Source organism: Diadema antillarum, unplaced genomic scaffold, assembly GCF_040938485.1.
Source record: "Diadema antillarum isolate AM-2024a unplaced genomic scaffold, OU_Dant_1.0 scf00000084, whole genome shotgun sequence".
Taxonomy (NCBI): Eukaryota; Metazoa; Echinodermata; class Echinoidea; order Diadematoida; family Diadematidae; genus Diadema; species Diadema antillarum.
The window spans coordinates 995448-1023437 of NW_027270973.1; the positions used below are offsets into that span (position 1 = coordinate 995448).

At 38.2% G+C, this 27990-nt stretch overlaps 2 protein-coding genes across 2 annotated transcripts; one reads left to right on the plus strand and one right to left on the minus strand.

Moving 5' to 3' along the window:
• Window positions 1–1057: 1057 nt before the first annotated feature.
• Window positions 1058–18412, minus strand: LOC139717888 (acyl-coenzyme A thioesterase 1-like). Its single transcript, XM_071629376.1, has 9 exons — window positions 17904–18412; window positions 13421–13716; window positions 12500–12787; window positions 10816–10994; window positions 6525–6733; window positions 4654–4777; window positions 2475–2555; window positions 1799–1937; window positions 1058–1264 (listed from the first exon to the last, which is right to left on the minus strand). Exons 1-9 carry the CDS (start codon window positions 17909–17911, stop codon window positions 1146–1148), a joined length of 1443 nt encoding a protein of 480 aa, XP_071485477.1. The 5' UTR covers window positions 17912–18412; the 3' UTR covers window positions 1058–1145.
• Window positions 18413–23610: 5198 nt separating this feature from the next.
• On the plus strand, window positions 23611–27965 carry LOC139717871 (DNA polymerase delta subunit 4-like). Its single transcript, XM_071629360.1, has 4 exons — window positions 23611–23755; window positions 24602–24694; window positions 26440–26551; window positions 27863–27965. The coding sequence occupies exons 1-4, from the start codon at window positions 23611–23613 to the stop codon at window positions 27885–27887; spliced, it is 375 nt and encodes a 124-aa protein (XP_071485461.1). The 3' UTR covers window positions 27888–27965.
• The last annotated feature ends 25 nt before the right edge of the window (window positions 27966–27990 follow it).

A 27990-nucleotide genomic window follows, 5' to 3' on the forward strand; every position in this document is an offset into this window, starting at 1 on the left:
TGGTATGCTTTGGTTCAGTTCGCTTTGGTTCGCTTTAGAGCGCTCGAACGCACCTTACATGTATGTCACAATGATGTCAATACATCAAAACTTTCCCATTCCACTGCAAAGAAACACAGAATCTTAAAGATTATTTTCTATCTATGATTTAGCAGCACTACAATAACTCTCTCTCTCTCTCTCTGATATAAACCATTGCTTCATAACTTACAACCCTGGAATGTTACCATGAGGCACATATAATATCTTTGAAAATTTTCTGCTTTTTTGCTCATAAATTCGTGAGGGATGACACCATCCCCTTGGCTACATGGCTTTCATGTGAGCAATGACACTGTTTTGTGAAAACACAACATTTATGAAATGCCCTTTCTGTCTTATCTCACATCAAACTTTAGATACCCTGGGCATCGATGCATTAATTAACTCCTGTATGTTTGACCTGACCCTACAACAGTACTTCTTCAGTGTGTTATTACACACATTTCACAATGCTAAAATTGGCTGTGAGAAGTAGATTAAAATCAGAGAAATGGAATGGTAAAAGTTTCATCAAACTCAAACCTTCCAAAGTTATGAAATTTTGAACATGCATATTGGCAGAGATGTCATCACATCAAATTTCTCAAATTATCAATCAAAATAAGTTTGATTTTGCATACGGTGCACTCCCGTTATAGTGGATTCACGTTACAATGAAGTAAAAAGTCAGGCCCCAAAATTGTAATCTATGTATCTTTATATACTTTATTGTTCACCTTCAGCAAAATTTTGATAGAATGAAAGAAAACTGCTGGACCAGAGGACTCCGTTATAATGGGAGTGCACTGTTATACCATTGTGTACAAGCCAATTGCAGAGATGTAACGTAACGTAGCATCACCTCCTCCAATTTGCATGTTTAGATCCAATCCATTTCACTCTACAGAGAAAGCATTTTGAAACTTCCTTATTTCATCACTTCATTGCTGCTGGTCTGACTGCCAAGAACTTTTACCCTGTGCTACATATTTGTCCAATTCTAATCTTATCTATTGAAGTCAAAGTGAGAATAAGAGGAATATTCTTTTTTCTCTAAATAAGAGAAAACTTTACTCTGTCATACAGTAAAGGAAGATACAGACAAGGTGTGAAAGGTGTTGCTACTAGCGATACAGTTCTGTTGGTTGTAGATGTTCCTTGAAGTAGTCCAGCATGAGATGCCATGATTTTTCTATACTGTGAGCATATGGCTTGGTGGTTCCTCCCCAGGTTGTGAAGGAGGCTGGATACAAGAGAGACAGCGAAAAATAGACATGAGGCAGCAAAAATCAATAATGATAATAAAACGATGATGACGATGATGATGATGACAATAATAATAATAATAATGATAATAATAATAATAATAATAATAATAATAATAATAATAATAATAATAATAATAATAATAATAATAATAATAATGATGATGATGATGATAATAATAATACTAATAACAATAATGATAATAATAATAATAATAATAATAATAATGATAACAACAACAACAACAGCAACAGCAATGATCACTTATGGGCCCACAGGTCTGCTTTGTTGGATGCTCATGGTGATTTGGTACATCAACTACAAATGACATTATACATTTGGAAGGGGAGCAATGAAACGATAAAACAAGAAAGGCATGGACAATCAGAGATTGAATAACAATATGTATGTGCAAATGATGAACTTTATAAACAAATGATAAGACGGATTTAAAGATATGTGAGCCAATGAGAAATTGATCCAAGAATGAGACAGGATGTTTACGCCTTACGTTTTGGCTCCGATGGAAACCTGACAGACGACTGCGTGACAATAGGCATGTAAGGAGCGTCCACAAGGTGTCCCATGCCCTCCATTAAGTGCGACTGGACGAGATGACCCTTCCCAGCAGCTATCATCCGTTCCCTCACCTACCAGCCAGACAAATATTAGATTTCATCATTTAAAAACTTTCTGACTTGAGGATGTGACGTCAAGCAATATCTCAGCTCTTCTATTTTTGCTCCAAATTGCTATTTGCGTGATAATGAGAAAATGTACTAGTATGTAAATGGAGTATAGCCAAAATAATGGAAGAAAATACTTTATGGAGGCAAGTTATTTATCTTACTTACAAGAAATGCATTTTTTCTATACAGTTATAAAAAATACAAGAATTAAAACTCCTACATTAGCACTGTTTACCATTTATTTACACAGTCATTCAATTTGACCTACGTACAAGGTTTTTTGCTGATATTTACTTAATTGTGGTTTACAACACCTCCCACTATCGAAACATATATTTGACCATTGAAAGTTAGACCTATTTGAGAGAAGTTTGGGCTAAATTGAAAGCATTTCGCTTCATAAACTCAATTTGGAAGAATTCTAGTTATTTGTCCTCTCTCTTTTGACAATCTTATATTACAGAAAAAAAATGAGGTGAGGAAAATAGGGAACTTTACCAATCTCATACGATTCTTTGATGTTGCATACTGGTCATCCCCGCTGACCAATAGTAGCACAGGAACTGAGATGTTCTCTACCTGTAATTTGTTTGAATATATATATATTTTTTTAATGGAGAGTGGATACATCGTTTGATTATGATAATCATTCTCATTTTCTCTCACTACAACATGACATTTGTTGAATCCTAGCAAGATCACTGCTGAAAACTTTTCTCTTCAGAAGATTGCGACACTACTGGGATTATTACTATTTTTAATCATTTGACTAATCATGCTTTCTGCACCCATTGATCTTCATCCTTTAATGGAGACCTCCGGATAATTTTCAGACTTATACATATAAACAACTATAAATAATTGCTAACACTGGATACAGAGTTTCAGAATTTTTAGTGATTGGGGCGAGGAATAAGAATGATTTCGAGATTTATAACAAATCACAATAGGCGTCAGCCCGATGTTTCGAAATAGCGCGCTATTTTCTGACTAGAGAAATTAAAAAATATCTCGAGCTTTGATTTTAATCGGGCTGATGTGAAAACGCCTAATGAACAAGGATGATGACATAGTAGCCTCACTAAAAGAATGCACGAATAAGGGCTCAAGGAAGAACAAAAGGCAAAAGCATGCATAAATTTCCCACAGGTGAACTTATTAACCATGTGGTATTGTAATGAATTACATTGCTACATTTCTGAAATACCAGTATGTGAGGCTCCTATGTCATCATATTTGTTCAGTGTAATCTGTTTGGGGTTTTTCAGAGTACTGATTTCTATGCTCAAGGACCACAATAAATTCCACAAATCCACACATGGAGCTTTTGATTTACGTACTCCATGATGTGAAATCATGAAAATCGTCCGGAATTCGATCCCCTTTAACTAAACAACCTTTTTGCCTTCTGTGATGTCATCAGCAGTAAAGACAGCTAAAAATACACACATCAGTACTTGAATACAGAGTTTGAATCCAAAGTTACAAAATTAAAGGACTAATAAAAAGGGTTTACAAAGGGTTAGATTTTAATTCTGGGTTGCTTAAAACCAAGCCCAAACAAAAGATCAGAAAGTAGAAATGTACTTGCAAAAAAATGGCAACCAATACTGAATCTCCGTAATGCTGTAATTGAGTGCACTGTGGGTTATTCATTCTAATAACATTCCAGTATGTCATACATGTGTTTGCTTTGCCATGCTTGTAACTCTTATAAGATGGTATGTAAGTGTGGTAAATGAGACAATGTGCTATTGTTACGTTATTTCATTTATCGCACATTGTGACCATGCCAATGGCGCAGCTTGCTTGGTTGGCATGGGCACAATGCATATTTCATTTTTATGAGCTTACAAAGACACATGATTTAATTTATATTAATTTTTACTTGAGAGATGCACAGACATATATGTTTATGCTCTGAGCTCGTTGATATTGTAAAGTTTAGATGTTTATTATAGTTTAGAAGCACTGCAGCAGTACACATAGGCTAATACAGTGCACCAGAGTTTGAGGCAATCATAGTATCGGTGGACTGGTGAGTGAAATCTTTCCAATTCCTTATGATATTATCATTATTTTTTTTTTCTTCTTCTTCTTCTTCTCTGCTTTGTTGGTACACTATACTGAACTGAACTGAACTTGCAAACTGTGAATTATTGAATAAAACCAAAATATTGGGTTTTAATGTATATGTTAAGGTTTACATTTATCGCATTATAATGCAAATGACTGAAATCATTATTTATGTTAGACATGTCTCTATAGCTGTGAAAATGCCTAAGTATCGTTATATGTTGCAACTGATTGACAAATTGCCCTACTTTGACGTAAATAAGCACTGCATTGATCAATTCAGTGCTTACTTACCGATACATCGATGTAGGGCAATTTGTCAATCAGTTGCAATAAAAACACCTCGACGAAGAATTTCATGTATCATTTATGTTGTTCACCCATTATGGGGGCTGGGGTTTTTGTGTGTGTGTGTAATAAATGCAATTTCAACTGGAGACTATGGCAGTGTCAGACGTCATCATTAATACAAGTCTGGCTTACAACATAAGAAGTTACATACAGCTACAAAATTGGTGTGCTTAAAATTTCAATTCACACCATCAAGCACAATTCAACTAAAAAACAAAAATCCCAAAGCTGCACAATGATCTGTACTCACAGGTGCAATACAGTCATTAACGACATTCTCCGCTTCCAAGTCTAACGGGACGTCTTCAAGGGGATACGTACGGCACCATCTGTAGCCATCCTTTTCATATACTTCGACAAAATCCTGCACAGTTCTGAGGAGGGAGTTAAATAAGCAATGAAAATATATTTTAGCCCATAGTAAACTTCCAGATTAAAGTGCCTTTAATCAGTTTGAAAGGTTTAACTCCTGTACATTCCATATTACAGAAACAAGCAGAAATTTAATGTTCACACTGAACTCCTTTGACCTATGTAAGTTACTGGCATTACATAGCAAGCTAATGACGCAGATACGGATACGCTGGATTAACAATTTACTTCCTATACCATGAAAAATCTTTTTGAAGTCTCCATAACTTCTTGTGTCTCATCTAGTTATGCACATATCATATTCGCCGGCGATAATTAGGCTGCATTGTCAGATAAGCCGCATCCTGACTTCGGTGATGAAATACAGGTGGAAAAAAAAAAATCTGAGGGCTTTTTGTTCTGCTTATGATAAAAACTTCAATTTTTTTCTTTATCATTTTGTACATGGAACTTTGTTATTTCCGCAAGCTTCAACATGTTTCCAAACAATGATTTATGTTTGTTTAGTCTTAAGTTGTTGTTTTTTTTCCGGTTGATGCAAACTGCATGTAATGTCAGGATTTTGAATGATCTGTGTGTATAGAGTCCTAACATGAAGCATGACTGAGCATGTGTACACTCACTCACATTATTCAATAGCTGAGTGCCTTTGCGTCTTCATTCACACACACTGTACTATTCAATAGCCAAGTATTGCATGAGATACTACATAGCGGTGCTAACTGTTATTGTGTGATTGCGGAACTGCAATTACCGCTATGGCTATGCACACCGATCACTGTGTTTTCTTTTCTTTTTTTTTGGAATTTTTTAAATGTCCTCAGAATTGTCACCAGTGCTAATAATAAGTTCAAAAAAAAAAATGTTGTTAATTGATTGCAGAACATAGCATTGTCTGTAACATTGATTAATTCAGTGGTTGATATCAAGTTGCTCATTGGCACATTATTGCATAGTCCAATACATGACTATTTGTGTTACTGGTTGGGCAGATGATTCAGATGAGTTGGAAAAACAATAATTATGCTTGTACTGACTGGCGTATGAGCCTTACCCCATCTTTACTGCTTTATTTGTGTTAAAAACAGTATAGCCTAATCGCCAGCAAATACAGTACGGCCTAATTGTCATATGATGTCTTTTTGTTTGATTTATAAAAAAAGAGCGATTCACTGTAACTTTCTTCCAGCAGTGTCCATAAATTGCACACTTTCATTGCATGAGGGTTATAATTTCTTCATCAAAAGAACAATTTATCCATGAAAATTTTGATGTGATTTTGAAGAAAAAGCTCAAGTTTGTGTCACTTCCTCTTATCAGAAAAACCTGCAAATAAGGTTATCAAAATTATGATGTTCCATGATTTCGTGCTGCCCTTACCACTAAGACAACATTGAATATACAGCTACAAATAAATGCCTGTGGTAGAAAGGAACTGGCTCTTTATCTTGAAAGAAAGTAAACAAAAACTAACAGATGTTATAAGTACAAGGAAATGAAAACTTACTATGTTCTACCACATAGATTTATGATTATTTTGAAACTATTTTTACCATAAAAAAGACCTCCACAGAATTTCATTCTGATGAATATGACACCATATATCTGTCATTCCCATTCATATTCAAAGCATCTATGAACTAAACCTTGTACCCATACACAAAAACTAAAAAACTAGGAGAAAAATATCCCAACATTCCTCCGAAAGATCTCCGGGGGAAGAACAGTTTTACTGCAAGATGCTCTTACCCAATAGGATGTATGAGTCGACCATCAGGCAATCTCATACCAAGAACACACGAAAATGCTTCCAACAGGCTGGTAAAGACAAGGCACCTAATTGGCAGGTTGAGTCTGGCGGCGATGTGAATGACCAACGTGCTTCCTGTACAGTAGCCGAACATCCCGACTCGCTTCTCATCCAGGCGGGAGTGCTGGGATATATACTCGAACAAATCCTGCATTGTAGGAATGGTTGACTTCATCCAATCATCATTTCTTCACGTCATTATGAAATATAAGATTCAGCATATTGGCAGAATATTTGTTTGTTTGTTTGTTTGTTGTTGTTGTTGTTTTGTTTGTTTATTTGTTTTTGTTTTGTTTTGTTTTGTTTTTGTCCTTCTTCGGTAGGGAAAATTTGAAGAGAATATATGAACCACTCAAATCAAATACTTCCTCATTTTCTCTTTTTTTTCAGAGACTATCTGTATGAGGAAATTTCAGACTAAATTATAAAGCATATTCACTCACAGTAAAGCCGTATTATGCTACAGTCAACCTTGCCTATAAGTCAAATCTATTTGGACTGAAGTAATAGCTTCAACTTAGAGAAAATTTGACTTATGAGAGATTAAAATCAATTGAATATAAAGAGAAGAGGACTTGAGAAGACCTTCAACTTCGGTGATTATTCAACTGAGGTGGACTTAAGCAAGGTTGACTGATATACTCTCTGTTTGGGTACATAACTGAAATAAATACAGTTGATTAGCATGTATACTAGTCCAACCATTTAAAACAGCTTGCCTAGCATACACCTCAATCCATCAAGACCCTTATCCCTAAAAGGGCCGGGGGGTTGAATCAACCCCCCCCCCCAACATTTTTCACGACTGTTCCGCCGCGCGAAATTTTTTGACTGCGCCGTTCGCTGACTTTTTACTTTCAAGTCTCGCACATCTTTTGACACCATTTTCGCGAAAATCGCGTATACCGTTACGACGCTGCACTACCTTTTATACATGCCTGTCAGACCAAAAATGGCTCAAAAATGTGATTTTGTGTATAAAGTCTATGCACATGGAGTTTTCTCACCTTATTCATAAAGATGTGATTATTTTCACTTTCATAGGCTGAAATCAATTATTTTCACCCCGATTATGCTTGCAATGGATTCTGTCATAAATTTAGCGAAAAAAATTGAACTAACAAAAGGTCGAAAAACAAAGAAATACATAAGAAATTCATAAAACAATGAAATATGTAAGAAATTAGTTTTGATACCAGATTTTTTTTCAAGTACATTGTTAGGAATGCTACAAGGAATGATGTCACCAAAAATTAGGATGCCATGAGCTTTATTTTATAGAGCAAAATTAGAGCAAAATTTATGATTTCACGCATATACATAAAAATGAATTGAAAAATTGAAAAATTCAATTTTTTCTTAAATAGTTCGGCAGTTTTACGCAACAGGTAATGTATGTGCCAATTTTCAGGGTGACTGCGCGATCAATGGCCGAGATCTCGGGGGGGGGTTGAATCAACCCTCCCCCGGCCACAGAACACCCCAAAAAGCCCAGCCTGGTTAGGGTTACCCAGTACCACACAAGATTCCAAAATGCCCACAAACTTTTAACAGTACCCTCTGATTTCCAGTCAGCAATGGGTTATTTCAGTCAGACAGCCTGACTGCAGAGATCTCTATATTTGCTCAAATTACACGTAGTCATGGTCACGTTCCCCATTAAATGTCTTCTCTTTTTCTTTTGTACATAATGCAAGGTATAATATTGGCAATCGCCTGCGCTAATACTGCAAACTCATTATTGACAATGCATGTGTGCACAACTTGTCTTGTGAAAATAGCAATTTGAGTCATTCATTGACTTATTTGCTTTCACTGAGCCTAAAGCTCTACACTGTGCACAGTGCTAGAGTTGTACACCACCTCCATCTCTTGATTTCAGTGTCATAAAATATTATTTACTCAATTTTGATAGTCTTGGAAGGCAGAGGCATGGGGAAAAATATCTATCTCACTGCTAAAGTGTATTAAGATCTCGAATAACATGCAAGATTGCTGCAAGGAATTCTGTATTCTATTCGACTCATGAAACTCCACAATATTCACAGGTATCATGAAAGACACAAAATACATGAATAATCATATAATGGAAAAATACACACAATCTGCCACAAAAGTAAGAATGAATGTTCACTGCAAATCTAACTAGAATTATCACTGAAGGTGATTGATACCCCCACTCCTAGTGTTGCTTTATAGTATGTGATGTCATGAGGGCAATGACGTTAATACCAAGTTTGTGCACTTGTCGAATTGGAAACAGAATGATTTTAGTTTACTGTACAATTACAGAGTTGACACTGAGTTCCACAAGGTTTGGGTAAAAAGTGTGGTTACCATGGCAATGCATTGTCTGATACAAACACAAGGGACATTTTGCATTTACTACACTTAAAGACCATCATACACATCAAATTTGACCTTCATAGCTTGAATGTTTTATTTTGATACAACAATGAGTGGTTACCATGGCAACACATTTTCCTTAAACTAACACATTGGTGTCTTGCAAAACTACACTTCTAGATCATGATACATACTAAATTTGACTTTAATTGCTTGAATGATGGAAAAGTTATTCGATCTGCAAGGGTTTGGTAAAATTGTGGTTACCATGGCAACGGTTTGTGTGACAAACACAAAAATTATGTGTTCCACATCTATACCTCAGGGCCATAATGCCTACCAAATTTGATTTCAATTGCTTCAAAACTGTGGAAGTTGTTCACTCCACAAAGTTTCGAAGAAAACATGCGGTTACCATGGCAACGCTTTGTCAAGTACAAACACAACGATAGTCTTGCATAACTACACCTATAGATCATCATAGATACCAATTTTGAAATTGATTGCTCAGATACTATGGAAGTTATTCAATCCACAAGGTTTTGGTAAAATTATGATTACCATGGCAATGCATTGTCCGACAAAAACATGTCTTGCACATCTATACCTCAATATCATCATTTACCCTAAGTTTCATTTAAATTGCTTCAAAACTGTAGAAAGAGTTCATGACGCAAGATTTTGCAATGACCGACCGACCGACCGCCCGACTGACCGACCGACCACCCGACCAACATCACGGTGACTCCTACCCCCTTCACACTACGTGTGGCGGGGATATAACAATTTGTACATAACAACATTATGACATTAACTGATCATGCTGCAACCTAGCAAACGTATTCCATCATGTCTAGTATAGATTTAGTTTCACATACTGTATGCAAACTACAATTGGCACAGTTTCTAAAGAGCTGATGGTCTATCAAATCTCAATCCCTATATAGCAATTAGTCATGTTTCATTACAGTTTGTCAAACAATTGTTATTTCACAAAATCTGTAAAAAATAAGTTATTGATGTACATTGCATCATTCACTCATTCATAATTCATTTTGTTTTAGTAAATCTGGGCCTTAGAAACAAATTTGGGGAGTAACTAACTCATGACAGCTGGCATGGCTTGCTAGTAATCGATCCATCTGTACCAAGCTCAGAGTGAGGCAATGGACAGAAATAGCAATTTGAATGCTCTCAGATAGTGATTGATTGCAATGTGATGTCTCAGACAGACCCAAACCAGAGGCGGATCCAGGAATTCAGTAAAGGGGGGGGGGGGGGCACAAACAATATTTCTGGTGCTACTTCGGGGTTTCATCTCATTTTTTTTCTTTTTATTTCTCTTGTTTTAACAACAAATAAAGAGAAGGCGCACACCAGGTGCGCCCCCCTCTGGATCTGCTACGGCAAACAAAGTATCGGATCACTGGAAAAGCACTCAGAGAGCGCAGACCTCTGCCACGCCAGCAGCTCATTTCCATCCACACATGCATGCAATATCCCAATATAGAAACCGTCATTTACATCATCGGCTTCTAGCTTTGTGGCGCCTTGCCAGAGCAGAGCAAACGCTTTAGTAGGCCTATGCATAATAATATGCAAACCTCAAATATGTGCAGATTTAACTCACACGCTCATTGACCTCATCTGCCAAAAGATTAAAAATCCTTCGAAAATGAAAATAAAAAAATCCTGTGTCACGACCATGATCTAATTATCTATTCCTTGTGTCATCATCAACTTTTCCTGCGCGTTTGATCATTCCAATCCGTTCAAAACTCTTTGAATTATTTTGCAAACATTAAAATACACAAATCAATTAGTGCAAATGAAAACATAACCCCCTTCGTTGATGGAGGTAATAAAGACATACATATGACATACCAGAATTGCCTGAGAGTCAAAGTAGTACGTGTCAGGCATCTCCCCCACAACGACTGATTTGAGGAAGTCGAGAGCAAACACAGCGTAGCCATGGGAGGCGAGCAGAGAAGCACGATCTTCAAGGACACCATTCCCTATCCCTCGGAGTTCGATCACCACGGGCAACGGGTCAGACGAACCTTTGCGTCAAGAAAAATTCATGCATGACAATTGTACAGCAGGCTAAAAAAATGATGCGCAAGGAAGAATTGACATTACCAGTACCAAAGGACTAGCATTCTCACAAGAGATATGCCTCTTTCTCTGCAAATTTATATTTGACTTCTAGTCACAAGCCAGTGATTGCAAAGTCTATATGTGCCCCATATGGAATGCTCACATGAGTGTGAACTTACTGCAGCACCTAGGAAGAGAGGAAGGCATTATTGTTCAAAATTTCTTCAAATATCTCTACCATGAATGCAGAGTTGTCACTAACATCAACAGAACTGTGTAAAGGAAAAATATTCACAGATCATTCTAACATCTTTTGTTCAGTGACATCTAGTTGTCATATGCACATACTTTGTAACATCTTTTGTTCATCATCATCACTTGTCATATAAGTTGTGATATGCACAATACTGAGATTAAGTTACAGGTACACAAATTCTGCACTATACTAAGAAAGAGAAGCATGGCACATCATGAGTGCAGGGGCGGATCCAAGAATTCCGTAAAGGGTGGGGGGGGGGGGGGGAGGGGCACAAATTTCTGTTGCCTCTTCCACGTTTCATCAGCTGACATGCCAAAAAAAAACAGAAAAAAGAAAAGGGCTCCAGTTCACTTTCTTGTTTTCTCCTGCCACTTCCGGATCTCATCAGCTGACCCAAAAAAAAGGTTAAGCGCAATTTCATGGTGTGTCCCCCTCCAACAGTAAGATTCTTTTTTATATTCATGTTGATCATCATGCAATTTTATGCATACTTTCATTCAAAAAATAAAAGATAAAGGGGGGCGCATGACCCCAGTGCCCCCCTACCGCCCCCCCCCCCCCCCTTCCCGATCCGCCGATCATATGTCTACAGAGACACAGTGGTACCATGTACATGACTCTTGACATTCAATCAGGGGTCCAAAGGTTGAATCCTGCCAAGTACTTTTATTCCGGAACAAAATGATTTTCATACTAAATTGTTCCTCTTTTAACTCAAGTGTCAATGGGTAGCTGGCAATGCTTGAATGATACCAATAGCAGGGCCATCTGGAAGAGCAGTGCTAGTACAGTACTACTGAAAAGGCTATCTAGCACAATAACCTGAATTAATGATGCCCAGTACGTCAAAGACTTGTAGAGGGCCATTATCCTGAGCCTAGAAAGTTCAATGAGATGCTTGGCCATGGGTTGGTCAGTTTATGCAGTCTGCATTCAATTTATTATACTTCTGTTTCCAGAGGTCATTGAGCTTAGACATGAATATCTTAGCTGATGTCGCCTTGACAGTGTCAGCAGAATTAAAGACTGTTCCAGGAGTTCACCAATTTCTGGTTAAAAGAAGGTACCCTCTTGATCTAAACTATATCACCATCATCATCATAATGCACACTAGAATTTACGAACTTTATTAGTATGTCTTGCCTCCATTAGTATAAGCAGTATCACAAATGCTACAGTCAAGGCGACCTTTGATCCTTTCACACTCACCCCTCTGTTTTGGCAGGAAGAATACCCCATGAGCCTTGCCTTCGGTGAACTCATGCCGCTCCACGTGGTCTGCGAGGTATCTCCTCTCCATGACGACCAAAGCCAGCTCTTCTTGGCCGGGGCTCTCATGGTCGACCAGCCTCAAAGTATACCTCAGTGGGAGCCTGGAGTCAGTCTTCTTCACCCGAGGGTACAAATGGGCCACGGCGGGAACGGGCTTACAGCTCCAGATCAGACCCATGGGTTCGATCCCTTCATAGGTTCCCCCAAGGGATGGCTGTCTAGCAACTGTCAAGAAATGATCAGAAATGTTAGAATGATCAGATCATCATTTATTTAACAAAAATGATTGAAAAAATGAACATGTCAAATTATGTAAATCCAAAGAAATCTTTGAAGAAGCTGCAGCAATATCACTGCTTTATGACTAGATATTTTCTAAAAGTCCTTTTCCTTTCACAGCATTGTCAAAATGTTGACTTTGCAAGCCACAAGAATATAAATGGTGAGATGATAATAACAATTTGATGTTGCTACTACTACAGAAACTTTGCTAGAACAAGCAACAACATTGGGCACCCCCATAATTCACAATTCAATGTACTATCAACAAATCAAACCTTCTTAAGAAAAATGATATTTGAGACAAAATCAAGTCTCAGTGGATGGTATTATCTTCTCCACATCAAAATCACAAGAATGATTACGCAGGGTATTACTAAATTGTACTTGGAGTTGTGTATTACTATAATTTTTTTTTTCAAAATTATCTTTAAAGAAAATTCTCGGAGAAGCCACGTCATAAAAGGGGTAGAGGGGGAGAGGTGGGGATTATGATCAGGTGGACCCCCTTCCCTTTATCTCAAGACATGCAGTGTTGGTCACAAACAAATTGTTTTCAATGTTGGATCATTTTATCACCTGCAACCTCCCCTTGTGAGTCTGCTTTGAAGATTGCACTGGACTGAAAGACAAATCTTTGACACTCTGTCCGAACTTCTGCTTGAATGGTCACTGGCTGGCCGGGGTGCAGTCCAGCGGCCCTAATGTCCAGTAGTCCATCAGCCAGACCGGACTGTGGAGTCACATGGATGGCTGGGTGAGTGGACATGTCAGCAGTTGGCTGACCGCTGGGCATGACGGTGGGGTCAGTTGCCGTGCAGGCTTGCAGTGAGCATGAATGGTGCGCTGTTGTGTGACGCAGTAGGCACTGGAGACTGAGCAAGAAAGGGAGAATATGAACAAATATTTACATACATGTATACAAAACATTTTACTCTCTCACAGTGAATTGCAAGTCAAGAGATAGGAGGCTGAGAACATGGAAAAAATATTGACATTTAAATTATGTCTAACTTCATCAAGTGCCATGAGAATTCAGGCTGGCGCCATGATGTTTATTCTGCAGAACCATGAGGCTGATTTTGAAGTTGAAGGTAACTATACATGCGTGATCACTGCCATTCAAAATGAGTTCTCCAAATACATTTCTGTCCCATTGGGAGAGAAAGAGAGAGAGGAAAAGATGTTAAAAACAGATTAAAATAGACACACAGATTGAAAAATGCAGACAGAAGAACTAAATAGGAGGGGAAATAGAAAAAGGAAAAGAGAGAAAGCATCATAAAGACATGTCAAACAAAACAAAAAAGACAGAGAGAAAACAAGAGAGTGGAAAAGGGAAACAGTCAATCAATCAATGAGATAGAATGAAAAAAAGAAAGAAGAGAGAGAGAGAGAGAGAGAGAGATGAATGAATAGTCAGTCAAAGAGAGATAGGGGGGGGGGGGGGGGAAGAGAGACATTAGGGTGCTACATAATTTTTTCTACCACTTGCTAGGTCAGGCAAGCAGACTTTCTAATTGATGCAGAACACTTGCCTGAACATGAATTTTACTTGCCCCAAAAAGAAAGTTCAAAACTAAAAAAAAAAATGATGTAGAAAATCATGTGTGTACGTCAAGGGCTTAGTAAAGAAGAAACCAGACACAGAGAAATAAACAAAAATAAGGTTGGAAATATCAAAAGTCAAACAGTTAACAGTCAAACAGTCAAAAAGTCAATCAGACAGTCAAAGAAAAGGAAAGAGAGAAGAGAGGTAAGAATCTTGAGAGTCAAGAGGAAGACAAACAGACAGACAGAGAATAAAAAGAAGATAGAGAGATACTCAGACAGAGAGATTTAAGAAAAAAAAATCAAGACAATATGTTAAAACCAAACATATGGAGAGGTTCAGATAGAAGTAGTAGAAAACAAGGCATATTAGAAAGAGAGAGAGAGACGGCTAGTCGCCTCCCTGGCTAGACCAAGGAGGTACAATTGCCTGGTACCTCCTAGCCTTTTGTCAAGGCCCTCTCGCTGTAATGGGCAAGCGAAGCGAGTCCAGCTCAGCGCGACAGCGCGAGGGCCTTTTGAGATCTGCTTCACATATTATTATTCATGACACGCGAACCCTACTGAATATTCATCTCAACGGGTTCCGGTCAACCAATGGAATGGCGCGCTCCCCACATCGTCAGCCTTGGTGTTGTCATGCCTGTTCGCATCATGCATCACTGACCACCCGTGGAGGTCTGTGGCGTGCATTCGCTAAATTCAAATCGCGTTCGAGCAGACAGACACGCTCATTGGTCGACTTTTGCTCCCGAAATCGGGGAGCAAAAGTCAGTAATTCAAAGGGCTAATATAAGGATGTGAAGCAGATCTCAATAGGCCCTAGCGCAACCCCACTCAGCTGGGCTCTCTTCACCATACAGCAAGAGGGCCTTGACAAAAGGCTAGGCACCTCCATGGACAGAGGGGGAGGGCCCGGGGTGCCTGAATAGCAGGGGAGTCAGACAAAATATGCAGACAGACTGGGGGGGGGGGGGAGGGGTAAAGAGCCAGACAAACAATCAGAAAAAAAAGACAGAGAGAGGAAGAGGAACAAGAGAGAGCAGGGTCCACAGAGTTAAATAGCCAGGTAGAAAGACAGACCAAGGTTTCCATACTATTGTACCGGTATACAAGTAAGTTTCTATTAACAGGCCTAAATGGTGCACCCACTCATGCATATCACGAGTGTAAACCATGATCCCACCACAGAGAGGTGAGACAATACCTCCCTTGCTCAGAGTGATATATTGGCTTGGCAAACAAATGTGGGACAAATACAATTAAAAGCATCACACTCACGTGTTTGTGACTGACCAGGACTTTGACACTCAAATGAAATATAATGAATGTAAATATGCATACGGAATTGCACGGTTAAAGTCTCTGGAGTAAATGTCTCACATTTCAAATGTCAGAATACTAAGTAAAAGCTTCCTAAATTCTTAGCATTCAGGAAAAATTTTACTAGGATCTACAGAGCCAAAAATGGAAACCAAACAACCATTAAAAGAAAAAAACTAACAACACCCAAAACAGGTCATATCAACTTGTGAGAAAATGCAACATACTACAACATAATCCCACACACACAGAAAATGCATGGGAATATTTGACAAAGTAGCAGACATTTCTGTACTACTTATTGATGTAAATGTTTACTTACATGATATGATAAAATGAGTGACTCACATTGTACTTCAGACAATGACAAATGCATTTATGACCTTGCACAGGATTACCCAATTTACACTTACATTTCTGTTGTTAATATGAGATTATACAGAGCTCTTCTACTCTTATTTCTACCTCTATGTGAATATACGAATATATACACACATATATATAATATATATCAATAGGCCTATATATATCTGTGTGCGTGTGTGTGTTTACATTGTATCTATCAATCTGTCTTTCGAACTTTCTTTCACTCTCAATCTCTGTATTCACTCAATAATTCTACTAGAAGGTTGGATATAGTTCAATCTATTTTTTTTACTTTGTCTCACTCTAATACATTATTGTATACTATAGGTAAGGTGAAATAGACAAAAACAGACAGATACCTTAAAATTCACTTGCTAGACTGGTCAGTAGATAAGTTGATGAGGGAAAAGCAGACAGATGATAAATGCAGACGAACAGACACAAAATGGATGACTGGATGGTTAAACATGAAAAAAAAAATGAAAAGGGATACTGGAGAATATGATTGGAGTTATAGATAGAAAGTTACACAGGTATATCATTATAAATGGACAATATTTCATTTGATGACATATGTCTGTGTGGTCAAACTGGAACTTGCCTCTTCTATGATCATTTTGCCATAATGCTGCCTGATTTCAAGGTCAGATCAACTCTACTTTTGCACAGATGAACTGCTTACATCTTATCACAATACAGTGCCAACTGGTGCAAAGTTCAAACTTCCCACTTGCCCCACCCCCTTCTCCCCATCTAAGCCTTCCTATCTATGAGCACAGGCTTCAACTGATGTACAAGAGTTGAATGCAAAAATTATAAGAAGTGCTACTATGGCAAATTTTACATATTTTGCCAAGTCAGGTCATCAGGATGGATTACAAAATTCAGGGAAATAACATTATTTCTTCAGTCAGTAGTTTTAACAAAACATTTGCATCTTTTGATATCATCTCGGTATCATATTCGCAAGACAGGATAAACATGAATTTGCTAATGAAGAATCCAAATGGACTATGGAACCAGCGAGGGGATATAATACTTAATAGGCATTTTAGGGTCTCCCTCATCCTCCTTCCCCCCCCCCACTTCATTCTCCTTGTTTGATCACTTGTTTTGTTTTGTTTAGAAAAAAACCCCACAGAACTCTTAGAAATATATCCAAGACTTTAGTGTGGGGGAGCTAGGGGGAAGGATATTTTTATCATCATCGTTATAATCCTAATACTGAATATATTATCCGGATCCCCATCTATGCCAAAGGGGTGTTGTGGAGGGGGATCAGAGAACACTTAATTTGAAGGGATGATCTTTGACCTAACAAGAAAAAGATAGATAGACCCCTCCTCCTACCCCCCAGGGCAGGGGAGGGGGGGGGGGAATCAGGAAAAAAAATGACTTGTTTCTTGTAGTTGTCACTAGCTGTTGCATTGACATTCTACCAACAGAGTTTCTCTTTAATTTCAGCATATTGTAATGTACTTCCTCTTACAGGGTGTGTACAGTTCTGGTAGAGGTGAGGATTTAGCATTTAATGTTTGTGAGAAATTCAGAAACCACTCCATGGGATGTTAGAGAGCATGCAATTCTAAGGGGTATCATAAGTTTATTTGATAAAAATCGGTTTTGAAATGGCTGAGATATCAAAAAACAAGGTGAAACAAAGAGATCCTCATAAAAGCCGTGGCCTGTCACCTTTATTATTATCACTTTTTTTGATATTTCAGCCATTTCAAAACCGATTTTCATCAAATAAACGTTGAATCCTTCTCAAAATAACATGCTCTTCTACTAGTTCTACATCAGCTAGATGCTTCTGACTTACCGATACATCTCTGCCGCTCTGGTTTTTCACTTATAAGTTATAGATACTCTGTCAGTCGGTTCTAGTGGGTCGACGTCAACCAATACGTCAACGTACTTCTTGCCGAATCCAGCTAGATTCAGAGGGGAAGGTCTACTGTCGGCAATCTTGATTGCAGATCAGGGACATAGTAGAAACCAACGCCAACTCAGTCATATCATCTCATATTTTCACACTTGAGCTTGTGTGGGATCACATACACAGTTTCACTATCAGCAGACGACGACTTGCTGCTCAGATCAGAGCCGTCAGATACGGCTCTGGCTCAGATCATATACGTACGCCCTCGGTGTCGAGAAAACTCAAGAGTATGCAGTCTGCTGCTTCTGATTCTTCGCATTTTCTGTTATTTAAAGTTCAAATATCTAAATGTCCCATATCATACAATCAGAGAACTACGTCGTTTGGAGCACACGCATGGCTCGTGTGGTGTGCATGGAGAAGGCTACTAGCGTACAGCGGGTCTGCTGGTATCATAGCTACTTCAGCACAATGACTAATTGGCACATGCTGTTGTGTTTCGTAACATTCCGCGTTGAATGGTTAGTTTGGCATTCAGGCGCTATGATTTCCTTGGGCAGAATACAATAGACACTGACCAGTGGATACGATCCGACACTTCGGAATATCAAACTGGTACTGGTATCGGCGTACAATAATACACAAAGCCAATGAAAATGATATTGGTAATTAAGATAAATGTACGAAGCAGAAATTTAGAGTAGACACTTCTACCATCTACCATAGTTCTGAGGAGCTGTTGAAAGGGATTATCACTTCAAGGTTCAAGGTTCAAGCAGAAACATGCAAGTAATGGAAGAATACGGCAGGTCTCTGAGACTGATGCGAGACTACACGTATATGAAACCTAAACCTAAGCAGGCAAATAGACGTACCGACAGCTGACCAAGGATACTCATTACAATATTCTTTTTGAAAAAAAAAAAATGATAAAAGGAAAAGACATTTATAGATAAGTGTTTGGCGTAAATATTCTAAAGAGAATGGAAAACGCCACTAAACACAAAACAACAACAACAACAACTAAACGTAGAAAAGTACGAAACGTATACTGGTATCATATCAAAGCCATATAAGAGTATATAAAAGTATATGAAAGTATATGAAAGGTAAACATATAAAAGTATATATAAAAGTATATGAAAGTATATGAAAGGTAAACATATAAAAGTATATATAAAAGTATATGAAAGTATATGAAAGGTAAATATATAAAAGTATATGAAAAGTATATGAAAGGTAAATATATAATTATAAAAGTATATGAAAAGTTGTGTTGGCGTACGCCATATAAATTTAACCCCCCCCCCAAAAAAAAAAAAAAAAATCAAAACAAAACAAAACAAAACCGTAAATGACGAAACGTAACACGAAACGTAAAACTGTATATGTTCACAACAGAATGACACGCGCCTTACAGAACTAAATTAGCAGCAACAGCAACAACAGCAACAGCTTTAATTAACAACAACAGCAACGGCAACAACAGCAGCAGCAGCAGCAACAACAACAACAACAACAACAGCGTAGGCCCTATACCTTCAGTATCAAAGTACACCTGGAATGGATACCAGGGCATTCTGATGTAGATGGAAACGAAATCGCCTACAAGGCAGCAAATAAAATCCTAACAAACAAAAAAATAACCTAGTATAGGCCTGGGTATAATATTATGTAGGGTCTATATAGTGGAATATATCATGTTAGCAATTACGAAAAGTATTCGATCGTTGTTTTGAAGACTGGCTCAAACATTATTAAGAGGCTAAACAGATTAGAAGAGACAACATCCACCATCCACAACCATTAAAGCGTGATGCTTGTGACAGGGAAAAGCAATTGTCATGCACAATCTAAGACCGGGGTAACATTCAGGACAGGCGCCACGTTGTTAAAGTGGGGGTCGAGTTTTAAAAATAGGCCGGACGTCCATTCATTTTGAGGATGGAGGGGGAAAGGCATCTTGGATAACATATTTTTGGTGCCACTTCCGGGATTAATCGGCTAACAAGCACACTTCCGGGGTTTAAAAAAAAAAGCGGGGTTGGTAAGTCCCTATGTATATGCACACAAACATACACACACACACACACACACACACACACACACACACACACACACACACACACACATACACACACACACACACACATACCCCATTTCTCTCTTCTTCGGAGCTGTTTTATTCTTTGTGTAGGACTAAATGTAGATATAATGTTACTTCATTTTATTGTTATTCTATTTTGCTGTATTTCAGTTGTTACCAACTTCTAGAATAGCTGGTATAGTCACAATAGTTGCTATTTCAGTTCGTAAGCCATTGGTTTTTTTTTCTGAGGGAACTTCTTTACAAGCCATATTTCCCAAGGTCTCATCGTTCCTCTGTGTGTGTATGTGTTTGTTTTCTATGTACTTAATTCATTCATTTCATTTAAATCAATTTCCAACAAGAACAAGACATTTATATACACACAATAACACAATATCAGTACAATGTAGTAACGAAGAAAATACCGGTATTGTGAAGTAACAGTAATGCAAATCATTTTCTCATAACGAATTAAAATTAAACTTTACTTAACTATGTGATTGTCATATCGAGAGGCCTATATTTGAATTTGAGAAACGGAAGCCGAATAAAGTTCAAGATCAAGTTCAAGTTGACCGTAACACAACGAACCCACACAGGAACATGCATGAATAATTACAATTTCAGTGATTTGGATACATGAATTACTCAAGGCAGAAAATACGAGGAGAATAGTATAAATCATTTGATACGGTTAATTGAGAATACGGGCTGATTTAGATAATGATTTTTTTTGTCCGTAAATTCCATATTTCTCGGCCTATATACTTTGAAAGCTTGTTATAAATGGTCTTATCACATTTTCTTTTCATATCAACAGCAACATTGCATGTACACGATGTAGCCAAAACTGTTCGCTTGTTTATATAAAATAAAGAGAAACTTATATTAAATTGATATTGCTTGATTTTTGTTTCAACCATTGGATAAGTGAATATCCAACAAAACTATACACACGGATCTCTGTGCGGTCCAACCGGGTATAAGTTGAAAACGGCCTATGTACACCACAGGCAGTACCCTGCAGTTGAGGCCTGCTTAAATCACAGTCTGGACGAAAACTGGTATGACCATGTCGCGCCGACGAAAGTGGAGAAATCATATACAGCGTATATTTTTCATTTCATTCATTCATTTCATTCATTAATTCTTTCACGAAATTATTCGAGAATATCTAATAATAAACTGAGAAAACAGCTGTGAAAAGAACCACTAAGAACGTGTGTGGCTTGAAGATAAATGAAAAGCAATGATAACCTAAACAAATTATTCGGCGGGTAAATATTTCGCACTGAGAAAAAAAAAAGTTTAACACAATTTTTAGCATTCCATGTCTGATAGCATCATGAAGTGTGCTCGGCTTGATATCCATCTCATTTATACACACTTAAAGCAATATGCACACAGTACATTGTTTCTCATGGCATAGCTTGCTTTCCTGATCTCAAGAATCTCGTACCGTCAAGGAAATATCAATCAGTGGTACCTCCTTGCGATGGTTTCGTGGTCGTTAAGGATGTTTTGATATTGCGAAATATAGTCTGTTATGACTGACGTCCTTGTATCGATTGCCCCATTAACGCTCTTTTATGATAACAAAAATATAAAACAATAGAGTACATGTTTAGTACAGGCCGTAGAGAATGATTTCAAAACATCGCTGGTCAGGAGGAATTAGAAACCACCCACCTCAAACCCTGTTGTGCTGGATGCTCGTTCATAGCTTCTGGACTCCTTTTTATTCGTAGCGGTGATTCATTATTGAGTATACGCGACAAGCCGTAAGAGGGCGTGACACCTAGTTTGCAGGCACAAACCCTTGTTGGTCGTATAGGAGTCTGCATGCGCCAAGACTAATACACGCACCACTACACTGCAGGAAAGAAGCTTCAACACAGGGCCTATGGGACAGAGCCAAAGTGGTACATGTAGTAGTCTTGGCGCAGACTCCTTTACGACCAACAAGGGTTTGTGCCTGCAAACTACGTGACACCCGTGGATTGCGATACGCCGAGATCTGCGATGCACGTGTGAGTTGGGCGTTCAATCCGAATGATGATCGCAATCAGAAATTTTCGCCTTCTCTTGGTTTGTCGGAATTGGCAAAATATCGTACAAAGGAAAACAAAAAGACGGAGCCCAGACAAGAGGGATGGCAGCCCTACAGTATTGGTTGATGTAGGAATTCAACCTTTCACCCTTTGCGAGACATTTAGGGGGAAAAAAACTTTCTGGAATGTTAATAGTAAAGCCTACAATTCTAAAAGGAATTCAATGTTTACTTCTTTGAAGAAAATTGGATTGAAATGCGAGATATCCAAAACAGAGCAATCAGCTGGCAATCATAATAAAAGATGGAACCCACCTTTTATTAGGATTACTTTGTTTTACTTTCTTTTTGGATATTCCAGCCATTTCAAAACCGATTTAATTTTCATCAAAATAAACTTTGAATTCTTCTTAGAATTGTAGGCTTCTTAATATTCCTGAGAGTTGTTTCTAACTGAATTCTCAACCAAAGTGGACGCGCACTTATTGCGCCGACAAAGAAGTCCAGAGTCCGAGCCATCATGACTTGGATAGACGGTAAAGACCCGAGAAGAAATGCAAAAAAAAAAAAAGATGCGCAGTGCTCTATCATCTTTGCTAATAGTGTGACATATCATCTAGGGCCTACGCGTGTACATGTAGCTACATAATTGCCCTACCTCTCTGATACAATGTTGGTTTCGTGTAATTTTTACATACATGTAGTTGCCAATCTTCCCTCTCTTCCACCGTAGCAACAAAATTGCCTCGACCTCATGGCCTACACAGATCTTGGCTCACTTTCCTAATCTCGTCATTAGACAACTACCGATTACAATTTTGAAAGAGAACAATAAAATGGCAATGGAAATACCCTTATATGTGCATCATTCAGAGTCACACTCGCATATCTTTCAAGTTATTTTCAGATGACAAATTCTAGATTTCTTACTGATAAAATATTTGGCGTTATTTCTGGATTGAAGACACCTGAAACAGACAGTGTCCTATGTTCTTCCTAGTATAGTAGGTACATGTATTGTCAACTTCAAATGCAAAGGCAGACCATTTAGCGGGCTGATGTAATTTAGCAGACGACGTTCTATAATTTGTGAAGTAATAGACAGATATCTGGGTCGGGTTGCTGTCTTCGGTTCGAACTGGTCGCAGTTAGGATTCGCCAGATGTGCAGCCTCACAAGTGTTTGAATAATATATCGAAATACCAATACACATGTAATGTGACTACCGTGAGACACATGAAATGATCCATGCGAGCAGAATATGAACAGCAACTCTCAAAATTGAGCCTAAACGCCACACGCACACTACTGTCTATTACATTAAATCATAAACATTTAAATGCCCAGCAAGTCGCGTCTTGTTTACAGCGTACACTGTACTGTCAGCGAACCACTGCACCAGCGACACAGCAAAGATCGCATTTATACACTGGCTACATGCCCAGCTAGCTACAATCCAACGACGGCAACTCCACTCTTAGCGTGTGTAGCACGTTAAACCAACCAAAATGACGAGTAAAGTCACATCTCAACCTTTGATTACCGACAAATTCACGCAGCAGAAGTCAGCTAGTAACTCGAAAACACGAGGAAAGAAAACTCCAGGCAGGCCGATTAAATCGTCAGACAGCAAGCAGCAAACTGCACAACGAGGTGAGCGCTACAATGGAATGCACGTGTGTGTGAGACTGCTTGGCTGGTGTGGCATAGGGATATAAAACAAATCCGTCGATCACTATGAGGTACAAAAGTGCAGTTCGTAGGCCACTAGGGATCTGTGTAAAAGTTGGTAGGAAATATCTTTGTGATGAGGAAAGTGTAGGGGTTCTATTAAACACCTACAATGAGTACAAGAACAAATGAAAAACCTGTAATTTAGTGTCTAACGTATATTTTGTCAGACTAGCGTAGAAGTTGTGCTGTGTCCTGTTAGTGTTACATTGATGGAACCTGAGTCTTGAATAATCTAATGTTGGCCCGATTGAATCCCATTTTCTTTGCTCAATTTTCCACAAATAAATAATGTTGAAGATCTAAAAGTATATAGTGGGGTGCCCACACCTCGTCAGGGGCCCGAATATCATCACCCTGCGTAAAATTGATACAAGCACACTTAACAAAAATATATGCCGGCAGTACTGTGTTTAGTACGCTTGAAACTTTGCAGGGTCACAACAACCAAGCAAACTGAGGTGATAACAAAACAGTTTTTCTTGATAATCTTACACTTATGTGAGGAATGTGTTATCATCAATATCAATATCATCATATATAATCAACTGCACATGTCTAGTGTTGTACACCAGGCAGGGTACCATTAGGGCCCTACATGTGTTCCATGTCTTTCAGTGGTCTTAAATGAGCATGATGGTTAAGTGTTGCAGTGAATCATGTTGACCCAGAAAGCATGGATCTGATTACAAACAGTGATACTAGACTAAAACTTCAACTTCGAGCTTGATTCTACTTCACCGATCACTCCATGATTTCTCACTCCAGATGAAGTGGTAAGGGCAGATGATCTACTCAGGCAAGAGCACCTAAACAAGCTGAGGGAGTTTGACCTAGACTGGAGGTTTGGTCCATGTACAGGTATGACTTTTCCCCTGCAATGAATAAGCTGGTTCACAAGATCTTGTAGTACATGTATGTATTCAGTGTACAATGAAGATTACAAAGTACTTGTTCTTCTACTTCTACTTCTACTTCTACGGTGCTTCTCTTCAAAGCCTGTTCAGCAACTGGATGAGGGTTAGGGTTAGTAGGTTGATTTCAGGGCACGCTCTCTTAAAGGGGATGGCTAGTAACTGATCAGTGGGAATCAGTGGGAATGCTGGAGGATGATTGTTCGAATCCTTGTGGGATTCATTTAAGAGTACATTATATACCTATTGTTGTGTGAAAATTATTTGCTTCAGAATGGTCTCATATTCAAGTAATGTGCAATTTAATGTTTCCAGGTTAGCGTGCCTGGTCAGTGACGGGGCATTAATCTGCACATATTACTTGAATATGAGTCCGTTCTGAAGCAAATAATTTTCTCACAACAGTAGATAATGTACTCTTAAATGAATCCCACAAGAATTGGAACAATCATCCCTCAGCATTCCCACTGATTCCCACTGATCGGTTACTAGCCATCCCCTGTAAAGAGCTCTTTGCAAAATTTTTGTTGAGTGTTTCCTGCTCATAAGTCTAAGAGGCAGAATAACTCTGTAGAGAAAGTCAATTATGGAGACTGGTGACAAAGATCAGCAACATAGTGAGAAATGAAGTTTTTACCTGGAATCAATCAATTATGAGGAGCTGTGACAGTGTACAGACCATTCTGCCATACATCACATTCTGTGGGTCTTTCAAATTAGCCATCATTTCATGTGACAGTGCTGTCCTTTGTGTAGTGATCAAAGAAATATGATGTCTGTGTGTGCAAGAACCTCATAAATCTGCAAAATTATTAATTCTCTTCATCTGTCTTTGAGGATGCATTCATGAGTAAAAAAAAAAATCACTGTTTCCTGTAGAGGAGAAAAATTGATAAATTGGTGCATGAGATAAATGTGAATCATAATCATGCAGAAAACAAATATAGAGAGGGCAGTGCGTGCAGTGCACTGGTCAATAAGTTCGTGAACACATCAATGTTTACACATGCACAGATTACCAATTTAAACTAGAATACTGACATTTAAATGATTCTAATGGTCACTATCTGTCCAAGTTTGCTCATACCATCATTCCAGAAGCTTTGATTTCCATTCTTGCATTCAAAATACAAATAATTATGTCAGTATAAATGATTATGTATAGAGATTGAGAGTGGTTCAGAGTTTGTGCTTCGTGCAGAGCAGAGAAAGGAAATAATGGTTGGGCATACATTGTATGGTCCACTGTGTTTGTACGCTTATGAAGGAAGAGCTCTCAACCACTTTTTTAACCCCATTTGGTGCAGAACTCTGGATATTGGCCAACAGTTTGACATTTTGGCTACCCTCGTGGGGTAGATTATAAATCTATCACGTTAACAAGACATCTGGCATACGTTCCAGTGGCTCCTTATCCTTCTCTCTATATGTAGGCCTACAGCTGTACCTCTAGTCCCAAAAGAAAGATATGTGTATATGTGTAGGCCTATGTATCAATGACTTTCATTTTTATATTTATTTCCTCTCTTTTTTTAATCAGTTCCATTATGCATTTCTTTTTTTAACAGCATTGGAGAGCTTGTGTCATTTTCTTTTATGTTGTCTTGGTTAGTTTGTGCCCTGATGTGCCTTGCAGCTGCTAAAGTGTAGGCCCTACTATATTATATCTGATTTTTGTCCTGGTCTGCTCAGGAATCACTCGGCTAGAGAGGTGGGAGAGAGCAGAGAGGCATGGGTACAACCCACCCAAGAACATCAAGGACCTTGTACTGGAGCACAAAGATGATGAAGAATATGTGCAAAAGTAAGTGTGATTCATGTTTACAACCTACAATGTTGTCTTGAATGAGCAATCTGCAAGGAAGAATGTAGGCCTACATGCATGAGAATAAATGACACAAAGTTTGAAAACGAGGGAGAAACTTAAGTAGTCAATATTGATGTGAGTGCAAATGGGAATATGAGAAATTTGGCAGGGAATTGCGTGCATGAACAAGTTTAAATATTTCTTGCATAGGAAGGCAGCACATATTTTCTTTGCCTTGTCCCCTTTCATTTAAAATGAATAAGATAAATGACTAAAAATATCAAGGATACAAAAGGTGGATATGTAAATTGCGTGTCATGACAAATACCTTTTTCTGCCATCTCACTTCTACTGAGAATTTCATGTTAGTAGGCTTACTAGCTGCACAACTTGGCTTCAGCCTATGTCACAAAAGATGGAAGTTTAATCTACCTGAAAGAATTGGCCATGCAATCAATCAACATACTAACTTGCAAACATCACAGTGCAAAATTTATCATGTACAGGCACTCCTGTTGGTTCAAGTAATGTGACATTGATTCCCTCAATGTAATTACATGTCTACCTTCATCAGGACACAGAGAATGTGGGCAAAGGCATCCATGCTATTTCATGCATACATGTATCAAATGCCTGTGCACAATGCAACATCAAATGCATGATGTATGTAGTGCAAACAGAATGTCAAATGATGCGGATTTGTACCCCAGGGTACAAAATGCAAACTGCCATCTTGTTATATCATTTGATTTTTAAGGGTTGTACCCTGGGTCAAAAGAAATGGATTTAAAAGTAATCTTTGGTTCTTTTTGGAAGAAAATTTTATTGTAAAAATGAGCTCAGCAGTGCAGTATCATCATAACATTGGTTCTCATGACACACACTATGCCACTGATCTCAGTGTCACACACAGACAACTGCACCACTGTCTATGCATTACAAATCCATGGAAGACATAAAATAAGTAATCATTTTGCAAGTTCGTGGATAAAAATTATCTCATTCTGAGAAAAAAAAATACTGTTCAAATTTGCTATGAAATGTTTTGAAAACATAAAAAAAAATAGTACATTTATTATCATTTTTGTAATTGCGGTAAGAAATATAGCGTCATGACAAGGCTGAATTGGCAATGGTTTTACATGTATTGTAGCCAACTACTAAAGTTTAGGCCTGCCATGATGGCAGTGTGTAAGTTTTACATCTAATGAACACAAGATGGCACCATACAATACGGTAGCCCACGGTAGTGAGTTCATACCAACAATACTTTGTAATTTTTCCTGTATTTTATCTTGTCCTCTGCAGTATCTGGACTGGCTATCCAATCTAACCGGCGTGATGGATATACAAGGAAGGTTTGATACTAATCAAGGCTTTAATGACACTTTGCTGTTGATAAAACAAGAAACCTGAAATACTTTTTGTTTACCTTG